The sequence below is a fragment of the Erinaceus europaeus genome, chromosome 8 (genome assembly GCF_950295315.1).
Source record: "Erinaceus europaeus chromosome 8, mEriEur2.1, whole genome shotgun sequence".
NCBI classification, from domain to species: Eukaryota; Metazoa; Chordata; class Mammalia; order Eulipotyphla; family Erinaceidae; genus Erinaceus; species Erinaceus europaeus.
The window spans coordinates 34,013,311-34,025,580 of NC_080169.1; the positions used below are offsets into that span (position 1 = coordinate 34,013,311).

The window sequence follows — 12,270 nt, forward strand, 5'->3', positions numbered from 1 at the left end:
TTATATAGAAGAGGGCCAGCTAGTGGCATACCTAGTTGAGCACACTTGTTTTAATGCAAAGGGACCCAGATGCAAATCCCCAGTCTACACCTGCAGAGGAAAGTGAAGGATTGCTTCAGGTCACTTGGTCTCTCTCTCTTTCTCTCTCCCTTTCAGTCACTTCCTTTTTGATTTCTCTCTGTCTCCATCTATATAAATAAATACATAATTAAATAAAATAAAAGGATTAAAAAATTCTGGAACCTATGATTACCTGTATTTCAAATGCAAAGGATAGATACTCATGAAATATAATTGTAAGAACAAAAAGTCTTCAAGCAGACCTGGGACACTTACAAATTCAATATAGCAAAACATCAAGTATTTGCTCACTTATTCCTGATAAGTATAAAAGCTTATAGAAATTCAGCAAATGTGGGAGTCGGGCTGTAGTGCAGCGGGTTAAGCGCAGGTAGCGCAAAGCACAAGGACCGGCATAAGGATCCCGGTTTGAACCCCGGCTCCCCACCTGCAGGGGAGTCGCTTCACAGGCGGTGAAGCAGGTCTGCAGGTGTCTATCTTTCTCTTCCCCATCTCTCTCCATTTCTCTCTGTCCTATCCAACAACGACAACAACAATAATAACTACAACAATAAAACAACAAGGGCAACAAAAGGGAATAAATAAATAAAATAAATATTTTTAAAAAATTAATTCAGCAAATGTATTGATAAATATTCTATAAAAGCAAATGAAACTCATCAGTTCATTATTCAAAGTACTTTGCCTATCAGTTTTTGTCTTGATTTTTAAAAAACTCCACACACAGTATTTTATAAAAATAAAACTCATATATTTCACAATCTATGTTTACTAGACTTGGGGAAACACAGTTGCACAAAACCTGTAATACTTCAGGTCATATGTTGTTCATTTTTGTGTCAAAAGCCACTCTGTTCTCATTTTGCTAAGTTGGAAGACATGAAGTGAACTGAGCAAAGGCAAACTAGTTATTGAAGACTTGGATTTTGCTATGCCCTTTGTTTATCTTCCCTGCTCTTCCTTCCCTTAAAAATAATTGAAAAAAAGTGTTTTATTTTAAAAATAGCTCAGAACTCTCTCTTATGCCAAGCTAAGTAAAATAAAAAATTCAATCTGCCAAATCTTCAGAAATCACTGTAAAGATATCAGATGCACCATCTGAGAACAGAAAAATGCAACAAATTAATTAATTGTTATTCCCACCTAGCATTTGTTATTCATTCACCAAAGGCATGTACTATTTTGCCCTAAAGATGATACCTGCTTTAATTTGTTTCTCTTTCTTTTCTTTCTTCTTCTCTTCTCTTTTCTTTTTTTACCAGAACACTTTTCAGCTCTGGCTTATGGTAGGGATTGAACCTGGGATGTGGGAGCCTCAGGCATGAGAGTCTGTTTGCATAATCATTACACTATCTCCCCAGCTCACCTCTTCAACTTTATGAACCACTGTTCCCCGTTACTTACATATTATGTCATAATAACTTCCAGGCAGTCCTACTAGGCAGGTAATGACCCCTTTTCACAGGGAAGAAAACTTCACTTGTCCATATAGCAGAGAACTAGTGGGTCCCATATTTGTGCCCAGGCTGGCTAAATACACAACCTGTGTTCTCTACCTTGGATATGAAAAGAGCCAAACACTGAACATACGTGTACCAGAGCTTGGGATGGCGGCTCACGGAATGATTTTTTCCATTTGTTGGAGTGTCTTTTGTTGCTGATTTACTCAACAGGAATTCTTGAAGCTTCTGCTTTACTTCTGTACTTGCCACTGCCCCTGAAATACAGGCATACAGAAACAGATGTTGGGGGGGGGGGTTGTTGTTTCCATGCCAGAGTATTTAACAAAATTAAGAAGAAATACCACTGGTTGTAGTACATGAAGTTTTCCTATTTAAAAAAAAACAAACAAGAAATCAGAGTCAAACAATTTTTAGAATAAAGTATTTTCAAAAGACCTTCGATGATTGAATTGATTTTACAAAATGGGGAGTACAAGCATTTATACTGTTTTTCTAAGTTTTAAAATTATGAAAGAACCAAGTACTGTCTTTTGAAAATAAAGAATCTTGGGGAACTATATATAAGTGATTAAACATACTGAAATGATTTTTTTCTGAATTACAACTCAAAATACTTTGAAGTATTAAAAAAAGTAACTTAAAAAAACTATTCTGAGGATTAAACAAATAAAAATTGCTGACAATTCTAGTTCAAGTCATTACATTTTAAACCTTGAAGCATTTTGATTTTTGAACTGACCTCATATAGAGAATTATTTGGATCTGTCTCCCTCTTGTGGATGTTTTTTTTTTCCTTCTTTCTTTCCTTTTTTTTTTTTTTTTAACAAAAGGTTTGCCTTAAAGTTCATAAAGTTTGAATTCTAAGAACTGAAACAGCACAAAACTTTAGCAGTGGGTGCAATGTAGATAATTTCTCTGTGATCATACAATCGTGTAAATCATTATTAATAAGAGCAAAGCAAAACAAAACAAAACAAAAAACTGATACATGACTTGACTTACTAGTACTCAAGGAGGAAGAAGCTAGAGTGTGGAAATATGGAAGTAAATGTATTGTCAATGCAGATGATTTAAGTAGACTGTTCCATTTATAATATTATTTCTGACCAAGATTCAAAACGTAAGAAATTAGTATTTTTATAAATTAATGGTAGGTTTACTTTTTTCAATGCTACACAGACTGAATGAAAAGAGTCAATACATGAATGTCAAGGTTTTGCATGTGGGTTCATAATTTACCCTTTTAATTTGACAGACAATTTTGACAAGGCTAATTACATAAGTTTCCCATCTTCTTTCTGAATGTCAATCAGCTAAAGACGAGAGAAAGAGAGTCCATCTTTTACCCTGGTGTCTCTTACTTTCTCGTCCTCTATCTTTGCCTCTGAGAGGAGGAAGCTGCTGTTCTCTGCGGTGCCTCTCTACTTCCTGTTCTTGCCTCTGCTGCTCCAGTTTCTGCTCCTTTTCTAGAAGTTCTTGTTGCTGTTTTATGGCTAGAAGTTCCTGTTGCAACTTGCGAGAAGAGAAAAACATGAGAGTGTGCAATTTCTTTAGGATTCATAGTCATCACTGACCAAAAAGAAAAAAAAAGTTATAAGATTTTGATAGTTGTTTTCAGTTCAGTTGTTTATTTTGCGTAATTTTTTTTAAATAAATAGTTAGACTTTAAAGACAAGAAACTATTAGAATAGATGGTCTAAATGTTATCACCAAGTACTTTTTTTTTTTTTACCAAGTACTTTTTAGGTAGCTTCATTACATGTGTCAGTCTATCAGAACATTACCAAATTCACTCAGTTCTTCAGTTCCCTTAGTAACTTTTTTTTTTTTTGTACAACTAAAAGCTATCAAACAGAATAAGGCAAGGAACTACCCAGGAGTCTAACTACCAAGTTTTTCATTAAAAATAATGCTGATTAGTTTTCTGGAGAATAGGTTTGAAATTCTATTATAGAATGGTAAGATGTGAGTTAGTCTGCAGGGAGTCTAGTTGGGATAGAATGAATGTTAAAATATTCCAAACCTCAGAGAGAAGGTTTACAATGGATAGATGTAATCTGTATGTCCATAGTAGGCTCCTATCTCAAAAAAAAAAGAAAGAAAAGAAAGAAACTATTTGTTCATCTAGTTAAAATAAACCTTCAGACAAGAAATGCTGATCAAGAAAAAGAAAATTCTACAAAGCTACACTTTGATGCACTATTGTTTGACTCTGAGTCTCTTTAACTTCTAAACATTAAACAACATAAACTTGTGTAAGTATCTCTCAGACTAAGAAAGAAACCTTTGTGATTAATAGTAAAATTGTGCTCACTGAACGAAGGATTTGTGTTTCAGTTGGGCTCAGACTTTACTAGTTATGTGATCTAGACAAGTTAAAAAAACTACCGAGTTTTGCTTCCTCATAGTCAAGACAGAAATAATGTCCCTCAAACACCATGCCCATTTTCATATACACATATAAAGTTTAGCTTGCAAGGTAATTATATACTGTTGATATTTTAATCTGATTAGCATTTTTAGGCAGGTACCAAAAGGTCAGTAATCTATGATGAAAAAAATTAGAACAAAATTTAAAAATTATGGCTTCATATGAGTCATGTGGAACAAGAATACATCTTTAAGTGGATCATGATTGCCTGTCCAATGCCAGAAAGGTATGATAGAAACATATTTGTGGGCCAGCAAGCTAGGTCACCAGGGAAGATGCCATTGCAATATGCACGACCAGGTTTGAGTCCTGACTATCATTGCACTGTGGGATGCTTCTATGCTGTGGAGCCTTTCTCTCTTGCTCTGTCTCTTTCACATGCTTCTGTGTTGTAGTGTCTTTCTCTTTCTCACTCTGTCTCTTGTGATCTGAAAAAGCTGACTTGGAATGGTGAGCCCCCACCAGCAGCAAAAGAAAAAAAATTATATTTAAAAGAAGTGTATCAGGATAACCTTTGTATTACAATTTTGGCATTCTGAGTTTGATAAAGGAGTCTCTAAATAGCCCCTGTTAACTGATTCAACTGTAAAAAAAGAATTCATCACTACCTAAACCCTGTCTTAAATATTAATCTAATATAAATACTGGGGTGACAAAGTTGGCTCAGCACTTAACCAGAAGCCACAAGAAGAACTGCAGTTTAGTCTCCTCAAGTAATCTACAAAACCACATATTTTCCTAGCTGTTATTCACTATCAAAGATTGCAGAGATGATACTGGAAAAATGAGAAAGAAAGAAGAGCATGGAGATAATGTAGCACTTATGCAAAAGAATTTCATGCATGAGTCTCTAAGATCCCAGGTTCAATCTCCAGCACAACCAAAAACCAGCCAGAGGCTGAGCAATGCTCTGGTAAAAAAAACAAAAACAGCAAAAATAAAGTTACTAGACTCAAAATAAGAGAGTAATTAAAATAAAACTAAAATACTTGGGGCCAGAAAATAGCTCACCTGGTATAATGCATGCCTTATGCAAAAGGACTCTCCAGGTTTGAGACATTAACTACTACATGTTAACAGCACAGAAAGAGGAAACTTCACAAGAGAAGAAGCAATGCTGTGTTTCTTCCCTTTCTGTTTCTCTCTCTCTCTCTCTCTTCCTCTCTATTTTTCAGTCACTATTGGTGGGGGGGGGGTAGGAAACGAGGGAAGCACAGAGTGATAGAGAGTGGAAGAAGGGGGGCAGGTAGTGGCACACTGGTAAAGTGTACACATTACCATGTACAAAGATCCGGGTTCTAGCCTCAGGTCCCACATACACCACCTGCAAGGGAGATGCAGGGGAAAGCTTCATAAGCAGTGAAATAGTGCTACAGGTGTCTTTCTCTTACCCTATCTGTCTACCTTCCACTCTCAATTCCACTCTGTCCTATAAAAAAAGGTTTGGGAGGGTGACTGCCAGGAACAACGCATTCATTCTGCAAACAATGATTGCCAGCAATAACCCTGACAATAAGAATGAAAGAAAAGACAAGAAGAATAGAGGAGAGAGCAGGGAAGTGGTGACACTGTACAGGCATAAAATCCAAGTGAATCGATGATGGTAAAAAAAAAAAAAATGGGAGTGGGGGTTGGGTGGTAGCGCGGTAGCTCAGCTGGTTAAGCACAGGAAGCGCAAGGAGCAGCATTAAGGATCCCGGTTCTCTCTCGCTCATATTCTGAAAACTGAAAGCAAAACAAAAAAGCTGCACTAGGATGTAGTTCAGTAGCAAAGACTACTTATAAGAACTTGTGAAAACTCTTTAGCAGTAAGTTTTCAGGCTAAGAAAATGCTTTCTAATGCTGGAAGTATAGAGAAGAAAGCACACTGATATTCTCAGATAATGTAATATTAAGGTGACAAAAGCATGTGATATTAACATGGATTCATTACCTAAACAAGCCCCAGAGGAATATGATATGCAGTTGATTCACATATCAAATGTCTGCAATGCAATGCAAGAAAATATAACAATTTACTTATTAATAAATTAGTATGTATTTAAATCTTTTTTGAAAGAGGAGGGAGAAAACTGAAATTCTCAGAGGTATCTTTTCAAAAATATGTATTTGTTAATTTATTATTTGTTTTAATTTTATACTACAGAGAGGAACTGAGAGTGAAAGGGGAAGGTTTAAGCCATGGCAGACCTAGTAGAGTGCACATATTACCATATATAAGGACCCTGATTAATGCAGTCCCAGCCCCACTGAACTCCACCTAGAGGAGAAAAGCTCCAAAAGCAGTTAAGTGGTGCTACGAATGTCTCTCTTTCTCCCTCTTTGTCTCCCCCTTCTCTATCAATTTCTCTCTATCTCTATCAAAAAATAAGTAGAAAGAAAGAAAGAAAAGAAAATTGCTGCTATGAGTGGTGGATTTGTCATGCTGGTACCAAGCCACAGTAAAAACCCTGGTGGTAATAAAAAAAAAATAAATAAAATAAAATAAAATAAAAAAGAAAGAGAAAGGAGTGTGAAAGAGTCCTATGAAGCAGTATTTCACCACTTTTTTTTTCTTTTGCCTCCAGGGTTATTGCTGGGGCTCAGTGCCTGCACTAAGAATCTACTGCTCCTAGAGGCTATTTTTTCCCTTTTGTTGCCCTTGTTTATCTACGTTGTTGGACAGGACAAAGAGAAATTGAGAGGTGGGTGGGGGCTTCAACCCAAGCTCTTCCATATGGCAACCCTATGCACTGTTGGGTGGGCTATCAGGGCCTCAAAACTGGAATTTTTATTGTTATAAAAATTGTATTGTTATGTGGAAAACTGAGAAATGTTATGCATATGCAAACTATTGTACTTATTGTCCACTGTAAAACATTAATCCCCCAATAAAGAAACAAAAAGATAGATTAAAAATTGGAATTTTTACAATGAGTATTCACTGTTTTATATTACTATCATAATGAATTCAAATCTAACATCTATAATCAGATCAAAATAGACTTGTCCTAATTGTCTTTGTCAAGAAGTTTAAAGACATTTTATGAATAAAGCTAAATAGTTATATTCAAAGATAGAAGAGAAGAAGCAGATACAGAGACACATCTAAAATGATCTGACAATAAAACAGTCTAACATAAAATATTCTGGGATAAGAACATATTTCTCTGAGAAAATTTTAAACAATTCAGGTTTCAGATTGTCAACAACTCAAAGAACTTCCAATAAATTCATATTACTAGTTTACTAGATGCCTATAAAACATTGAAGATATTTGTACATTTCTTCCCTTATAAATCTCTCAAACAACATCATTTTTCTGAATATATGAATTATGATGTCTTTCAATGTAAAATTTGGAAATAATCAGAACATGTACTTAAAAAGGGGTCACTACTGACATAAAGTTACTAATTCATCCTTTCTGATTAATATCATATGGTATGCATATTTAGAAAAGTAAAATAAGATTAATAAGGCTTGATGTTCTACTAGGTAGAGAGTAAATAAAACAAATGAGCAAAATTATGCAGAAAATTATTTTTTAAAAGTGGTTGTGGGACCAGGCAATGGATCATCCCATAGAATATACATGTTACCATGCATGAGGTCTGAGGTTCAATCCCCAAGCTCCCATCTGTAAGGGGGGAGCTTCACAGAATTTAAATTAAGTGCTGTAGGTCTTTCTCTCCATCCCCCCCCCCCACTTCCCTGTGCCTCCAACCCTCTATCAAAAAGAAAAGGGGGCAAAAGAACATGGCAATCAGGAATGGCAGATCAGGAATGGTAGAGCTGTGCAGACACAATCCCAACAAGTACCCTAACGGCCAAAAATAAAAAAAAAACAACTGCCCCCACTGTTGTTTCTTGTGCCCATGTAATGTTGCAGCATCTCTAAATTCAAAGACAAAGAAACATTTGCTACCTTGATGTGCTCCTGAAGCTGAGCCTGGTGCTGCCTTGTCAAATTCTCATGCTGTTTCTGAAATTCTGCAATCAGGAGCTGTTTTTGGATTTGCTGTTGTTGCTGAATAAGAAGTAACTCTTGTTGCAGTTGTTTCTCACGAACAACAGGGTCCACCACAGGCATCATCATCCTAAGGTCTGTCCTTAAGTCCAAGGGCGAGATGGGCTCCAGGCCCACAGGAACTTCTGATTTCACATCCACTAGAGAACCAGGACAAAATTTAAAAATTAAAGGAGGGGTGTCAAAGCACAAACCAAAAACAACTGCCTCTCTATTTCCGAGTTTATTCCAATCCATTAAATAGCAGCATTCTTAAATACAAGAAGTTATACTAAGAATTTTGTATGCTACATCAAGGATATCTTCAAATAAATTACACAAAAAGCTTCACTTCTTAAGGAATATATCTTTTGACTTGAATTACAAAGAATAAATGTTCATACGTGTACAGATTTAGTTGCACTGAGAAGCTCTCTGTATAACCTCAGAGGTATAACCTGAGAGAGGTCATAAAATTTATATTTATTTGGAAATAAATGTAAACAGGAGACAGTATATACTCAGTAAAACAAATTTTACATGAGCAATTTTAGACACTTATTAGAATGATAATAAAATTTTTGTAAGGGGCTAAAGGTGGTGGTGTACCTAAAAGAGTATACATATTTCCATACATTAGGACCTAGGTTCAAGCTCCTGGTCCTCACCTGTAAGAAGAAAGCTTCACATATATCTTCCTCCCCTTATCCCTCTCTATAAGGGAAAAAAAAGAATAGAGAAAATATAGTCACCAGGGAGGGACACGGGTTCAGGCCTTGTCGGGGCAGGACCTTTGCACAAGCATCAAAGGGGTGGGACCCGGGTTCAAGCCTCATAGGAATCAGGACCCGGGTTCAAGCCTAGTGGGTGTGGGATCTGAGTTCAAGCCTCACAGGACCCGGGTTCAAGCCTCGTGGGAAGCAGGAACCCCTCATGGGACCCAAAAGCTACTCAAGGGAACCGGAGGCAAGTCACGGAACCCAAGGATGGCTCCTTTTACCACACCATTGGCATTAGCAGTAAAACTTGTGGCCAGAAGCCAGCTAGACTAAGGCCTGGGACTAACACACCCATCAATGGAATTTGAAGTAGAAACACCTGTGGCCAGAGGCTAAAAGGTGTCATCCCCTAATCGGTAGAGAGTTGGCCTAGCTAGCTAGCTAGCGCTCCAAATATCCCGTAACCGTACAGGTCAAGAAGTAAAGTTTGAAGGATACCTGCATCCACCTAAGAGCCCTCCAGACATTTGGGGTGTCTCAGCTGGCTGCCCTGCCTGAGAGGTACCTGACCTGGACTGGCAGTCAGGAAGGGCTTCCTACAGGAGAGAACAGCTGAGCTGAGCCTTAAAGAACAGCTGGGTGGCCCGGGGGAACTTGATGGAAGGAGTAGTGGTGCAGTGGTGCATCTCCTTTCTGTCTGTCTGTCTGTTGCCTACTCTCCCTTTCTTACTCCCTCTGTGTTTCACTCTAAAGAAAAGTAAAAAAGAAGAAGAAAATATGGTCACCAGGAGCAGTGGAGTCAGTATGTAGACAAGATGCCCCAGTGATAATCCCGGTGGCAAAAATTTAAATGACTTTTTATAATAAACCATCTGACAAATTTCATTCAGCAATTTGTACTACATTATGTATCTTCCATTTTTCCTTTTTTAAAAAGGTTATTCCAATTCTTAATTGGTACATACGTTATTCAGAAATTAATCTCACTGGGGGAAAAACATAGTCATGCAAAGGACTTTCATGCCTGAGGCTCCAAGGTTCAATCCCCAGCACTACCATAAACCAGAGCTCTGGTCTCAATCTTTGTATCTTTCTATCTGTATCTCTATTATTGGAATAAATAACTACATTATTTTTAAAAAGTTGTTCTACAATCCAACTTACAACATTCAGCTCAACAAAGAACAAAAAAACTGCAAGTCTTCTGATATAGATGGGAGGTTATACAGAGGGTTTCTCAGTGCAACTAAATCTGTACACGTATGAACATTTATTCTTTGTAATTCAAGTCAAAAGATATATTCCTTAAGAAGTGAAGCTTTTTGTGTAATTTATTTGAAGATATCTTTGATGTAGCATACAAAATTCTTAGTATAACTTCTTCTATTTAATAATGCTGCTATTTAATGGATTGGAATAAACTCGGAGATAGAGAGGCAGTTGTTTTTGGTTTGTGCTCAATCTAATGGTCACCGCCTACGGCTAACTGGTTGTCAAATACTATGAGAAACTCTTGCTCTCACCGGCTTCAAGAAAATTTCTTTAGTGGAATGAAGTAAACTGAACAAAAGACAGTAGAGATTTAAGAGGTAAAACTGGTAAACTATCCAAAATAAATAATAAAATATTTTTTTAAATCGCACCATGTTGATAGAAAAAATATGCAATATCTATACATAATGTCTATGGAAACATGAAAAATGGATGTCTTATTTAATAGTAATAAAAGTAATCTACATATATTCATACTTATTTTAAGATAAATACAATTAATTTAATCTATGTACATTAATTAGCATATCAAGTTCCTAGGCATGATTTTGGGTATACGGGTTCAGTAATAACAAAAATTTAAGCCCTTATACAAATATACATTACTAATGTTTTAATAATAGTCTAGTACCAACAATCAATGAGACATAGAACAGAAAATGGATATATTTTGGAAGAAATAAAATAATTTCTCATTTTTTTAATTTTCTCAAATTTCATCTATTTCTCTGATTTAGGTTTGAGATTCTAGCTTGAGAACTATAATGTAAATAAATATTCCATGTAAATCTAAAGACTATTTTCAAAGAATCAAGAAAATCCAGCAGAAACTCTTCTATCTAGAAGCTAAGACCATAAGTACTAAGTAAAACATCAATGCATTTGCATATGACTTGAATTGTCTGTATATGCACCAGTATGTGGGTCTAGTAGGACTGGGGTGGTATCTATCTTGAGTTACTAGTTTATTCTCAATGTAATAGCAAAAAAATATGTAGGTACTGTTTTATTACATGTATTGCTTAAATAAAATGGCAAATTATTGATTAATACATTCTAGTTTAGTGGGCAACATCTTCTAAATTATAATACTTTTATAATGGAAGAATCATTTTGACAACTATGGCACTAAATGAGAATGATAATTGCTAAGGTAACTATTGAAGTATTCAATGTAGAATTTTCAGTTATGGTTCTAGAGTAACATGAGTATTGATGTATAAAGATGGCATAGTTCCAGTTCAAAGCAATGGCTGTAAATTACATATTTTTATATTAAAAAGAACAAACTTCAGCCTCCAGTTTTCATATGAAAATCATAATAAACAAACGTCACAATATAATTCTATAAAGATAAACTGTAAAAATTCAGAAAGAGACCCCAGTTTTCTTCTTGCTGGCAGTCCTATCATTACCCATAAATTGTAAATATCAAATTCCTAAAACACACCCCCCATAAAAAATAAAGCAAGATAAGTACCAGGTTTCTCCAAAATAGCTAATGTAAACCTCAAAGTGTAATTTGACTTCTTAACCTGCTATCCCAACTGAAATGATTGTGTCTGCTTGCCTTTGTTCAGAGACTAATCACTAAATTGTGAAAAATCACCCTCAACTTACAAAAACTACTCTTGATTATAAATAATTGCCCACCACTGAAAGAAAAAGGCAGGCAAGATCCTAGTCTTTCATCCAATTTATTCAGCAGCAATCCACATTCCATTTGTCTAGACTAAATATAGCAGCGTTTATACAAGAAATCAATAGTACTTGAAGAGAGGAGAGCAAAGGCATGAATATTTCATCAAACTCAGAGAGAAATAGCAATCAGCAAACTGATGGTTCTGTGTAGGTCATCTTTGGTCTGCTGGATTTGATCCTGTTACTTGGACAATAGCTCATCTCTGCCTAATCATAATCGTATCATAGCATTCTTTCTATTTTTAACATTAATTGCATTGTGGGTGACAAAGACTCATCAAATTCCAAAAGGAATGATGGATTTTTCTTACATCTTATGTGACAGGCTAATAAGCCTCCCCAGGCACAATAATAGTAACACTACACCAGGGCTAAGTTTCAACGAGTTACAATCACTTTCATATCATAGACTGTGAAAGGACAATGTCCACAGCTTCTGTATTGTCATAAAGACAAATTCAATGACTTTAACAATGTAGAAAAGAAAACATCGCTGTTGACAAAATCTCTTGTCTAGAGACATACAAATTCTGTATCCATCAGTTACAAGAAAGTTGAGGTCAACAAATATTAGTGTTAGCACTAGTTATAAATGAATCATGTTGTCTAACTAAC

General features: G+C 35.8%; 1 protein-coding gene across 13 annotated transcripts in view; it reads right to left on the reverse strand.

The window, feature by feature from the left end:
• The window catches only part of HDAC9 (histone deacetylase 9), a 1,141,821-nt gene that overhangs the window by 546,145 nt on the left and 583,406 nt on the right, over window positions 1-12,270 (reverse strand). For 5 of the 13 annotated variants that reach the window (XM_060196121.1, XM_060196125.1, XM_060196120.1 and 2 more), the window contains 3 exons: window positions 7,883-8,124; window positions 2,906-3,056; window positions 1,672-1,798 (listed from right to left, as the gene is read on the reverse strand). In XM_060196121.1, coding sequence (XP_060052104.1) covers window positions 1,672-1,798; window positions 2,906-3,056; window positions 7,883-8,124 — 520 coding nt within the window. The remainder of the gene's footprint in view (window positions 1-1,671; window positions 1,799-2,905; window positions 3,057-7,882; window positions 8,125-12,270) is intronic. The other 8 variants (XM_060196126.1, XM_060196123.1, XM_007533638.3 and 5 more) reach the window with 3 other exon arrangements.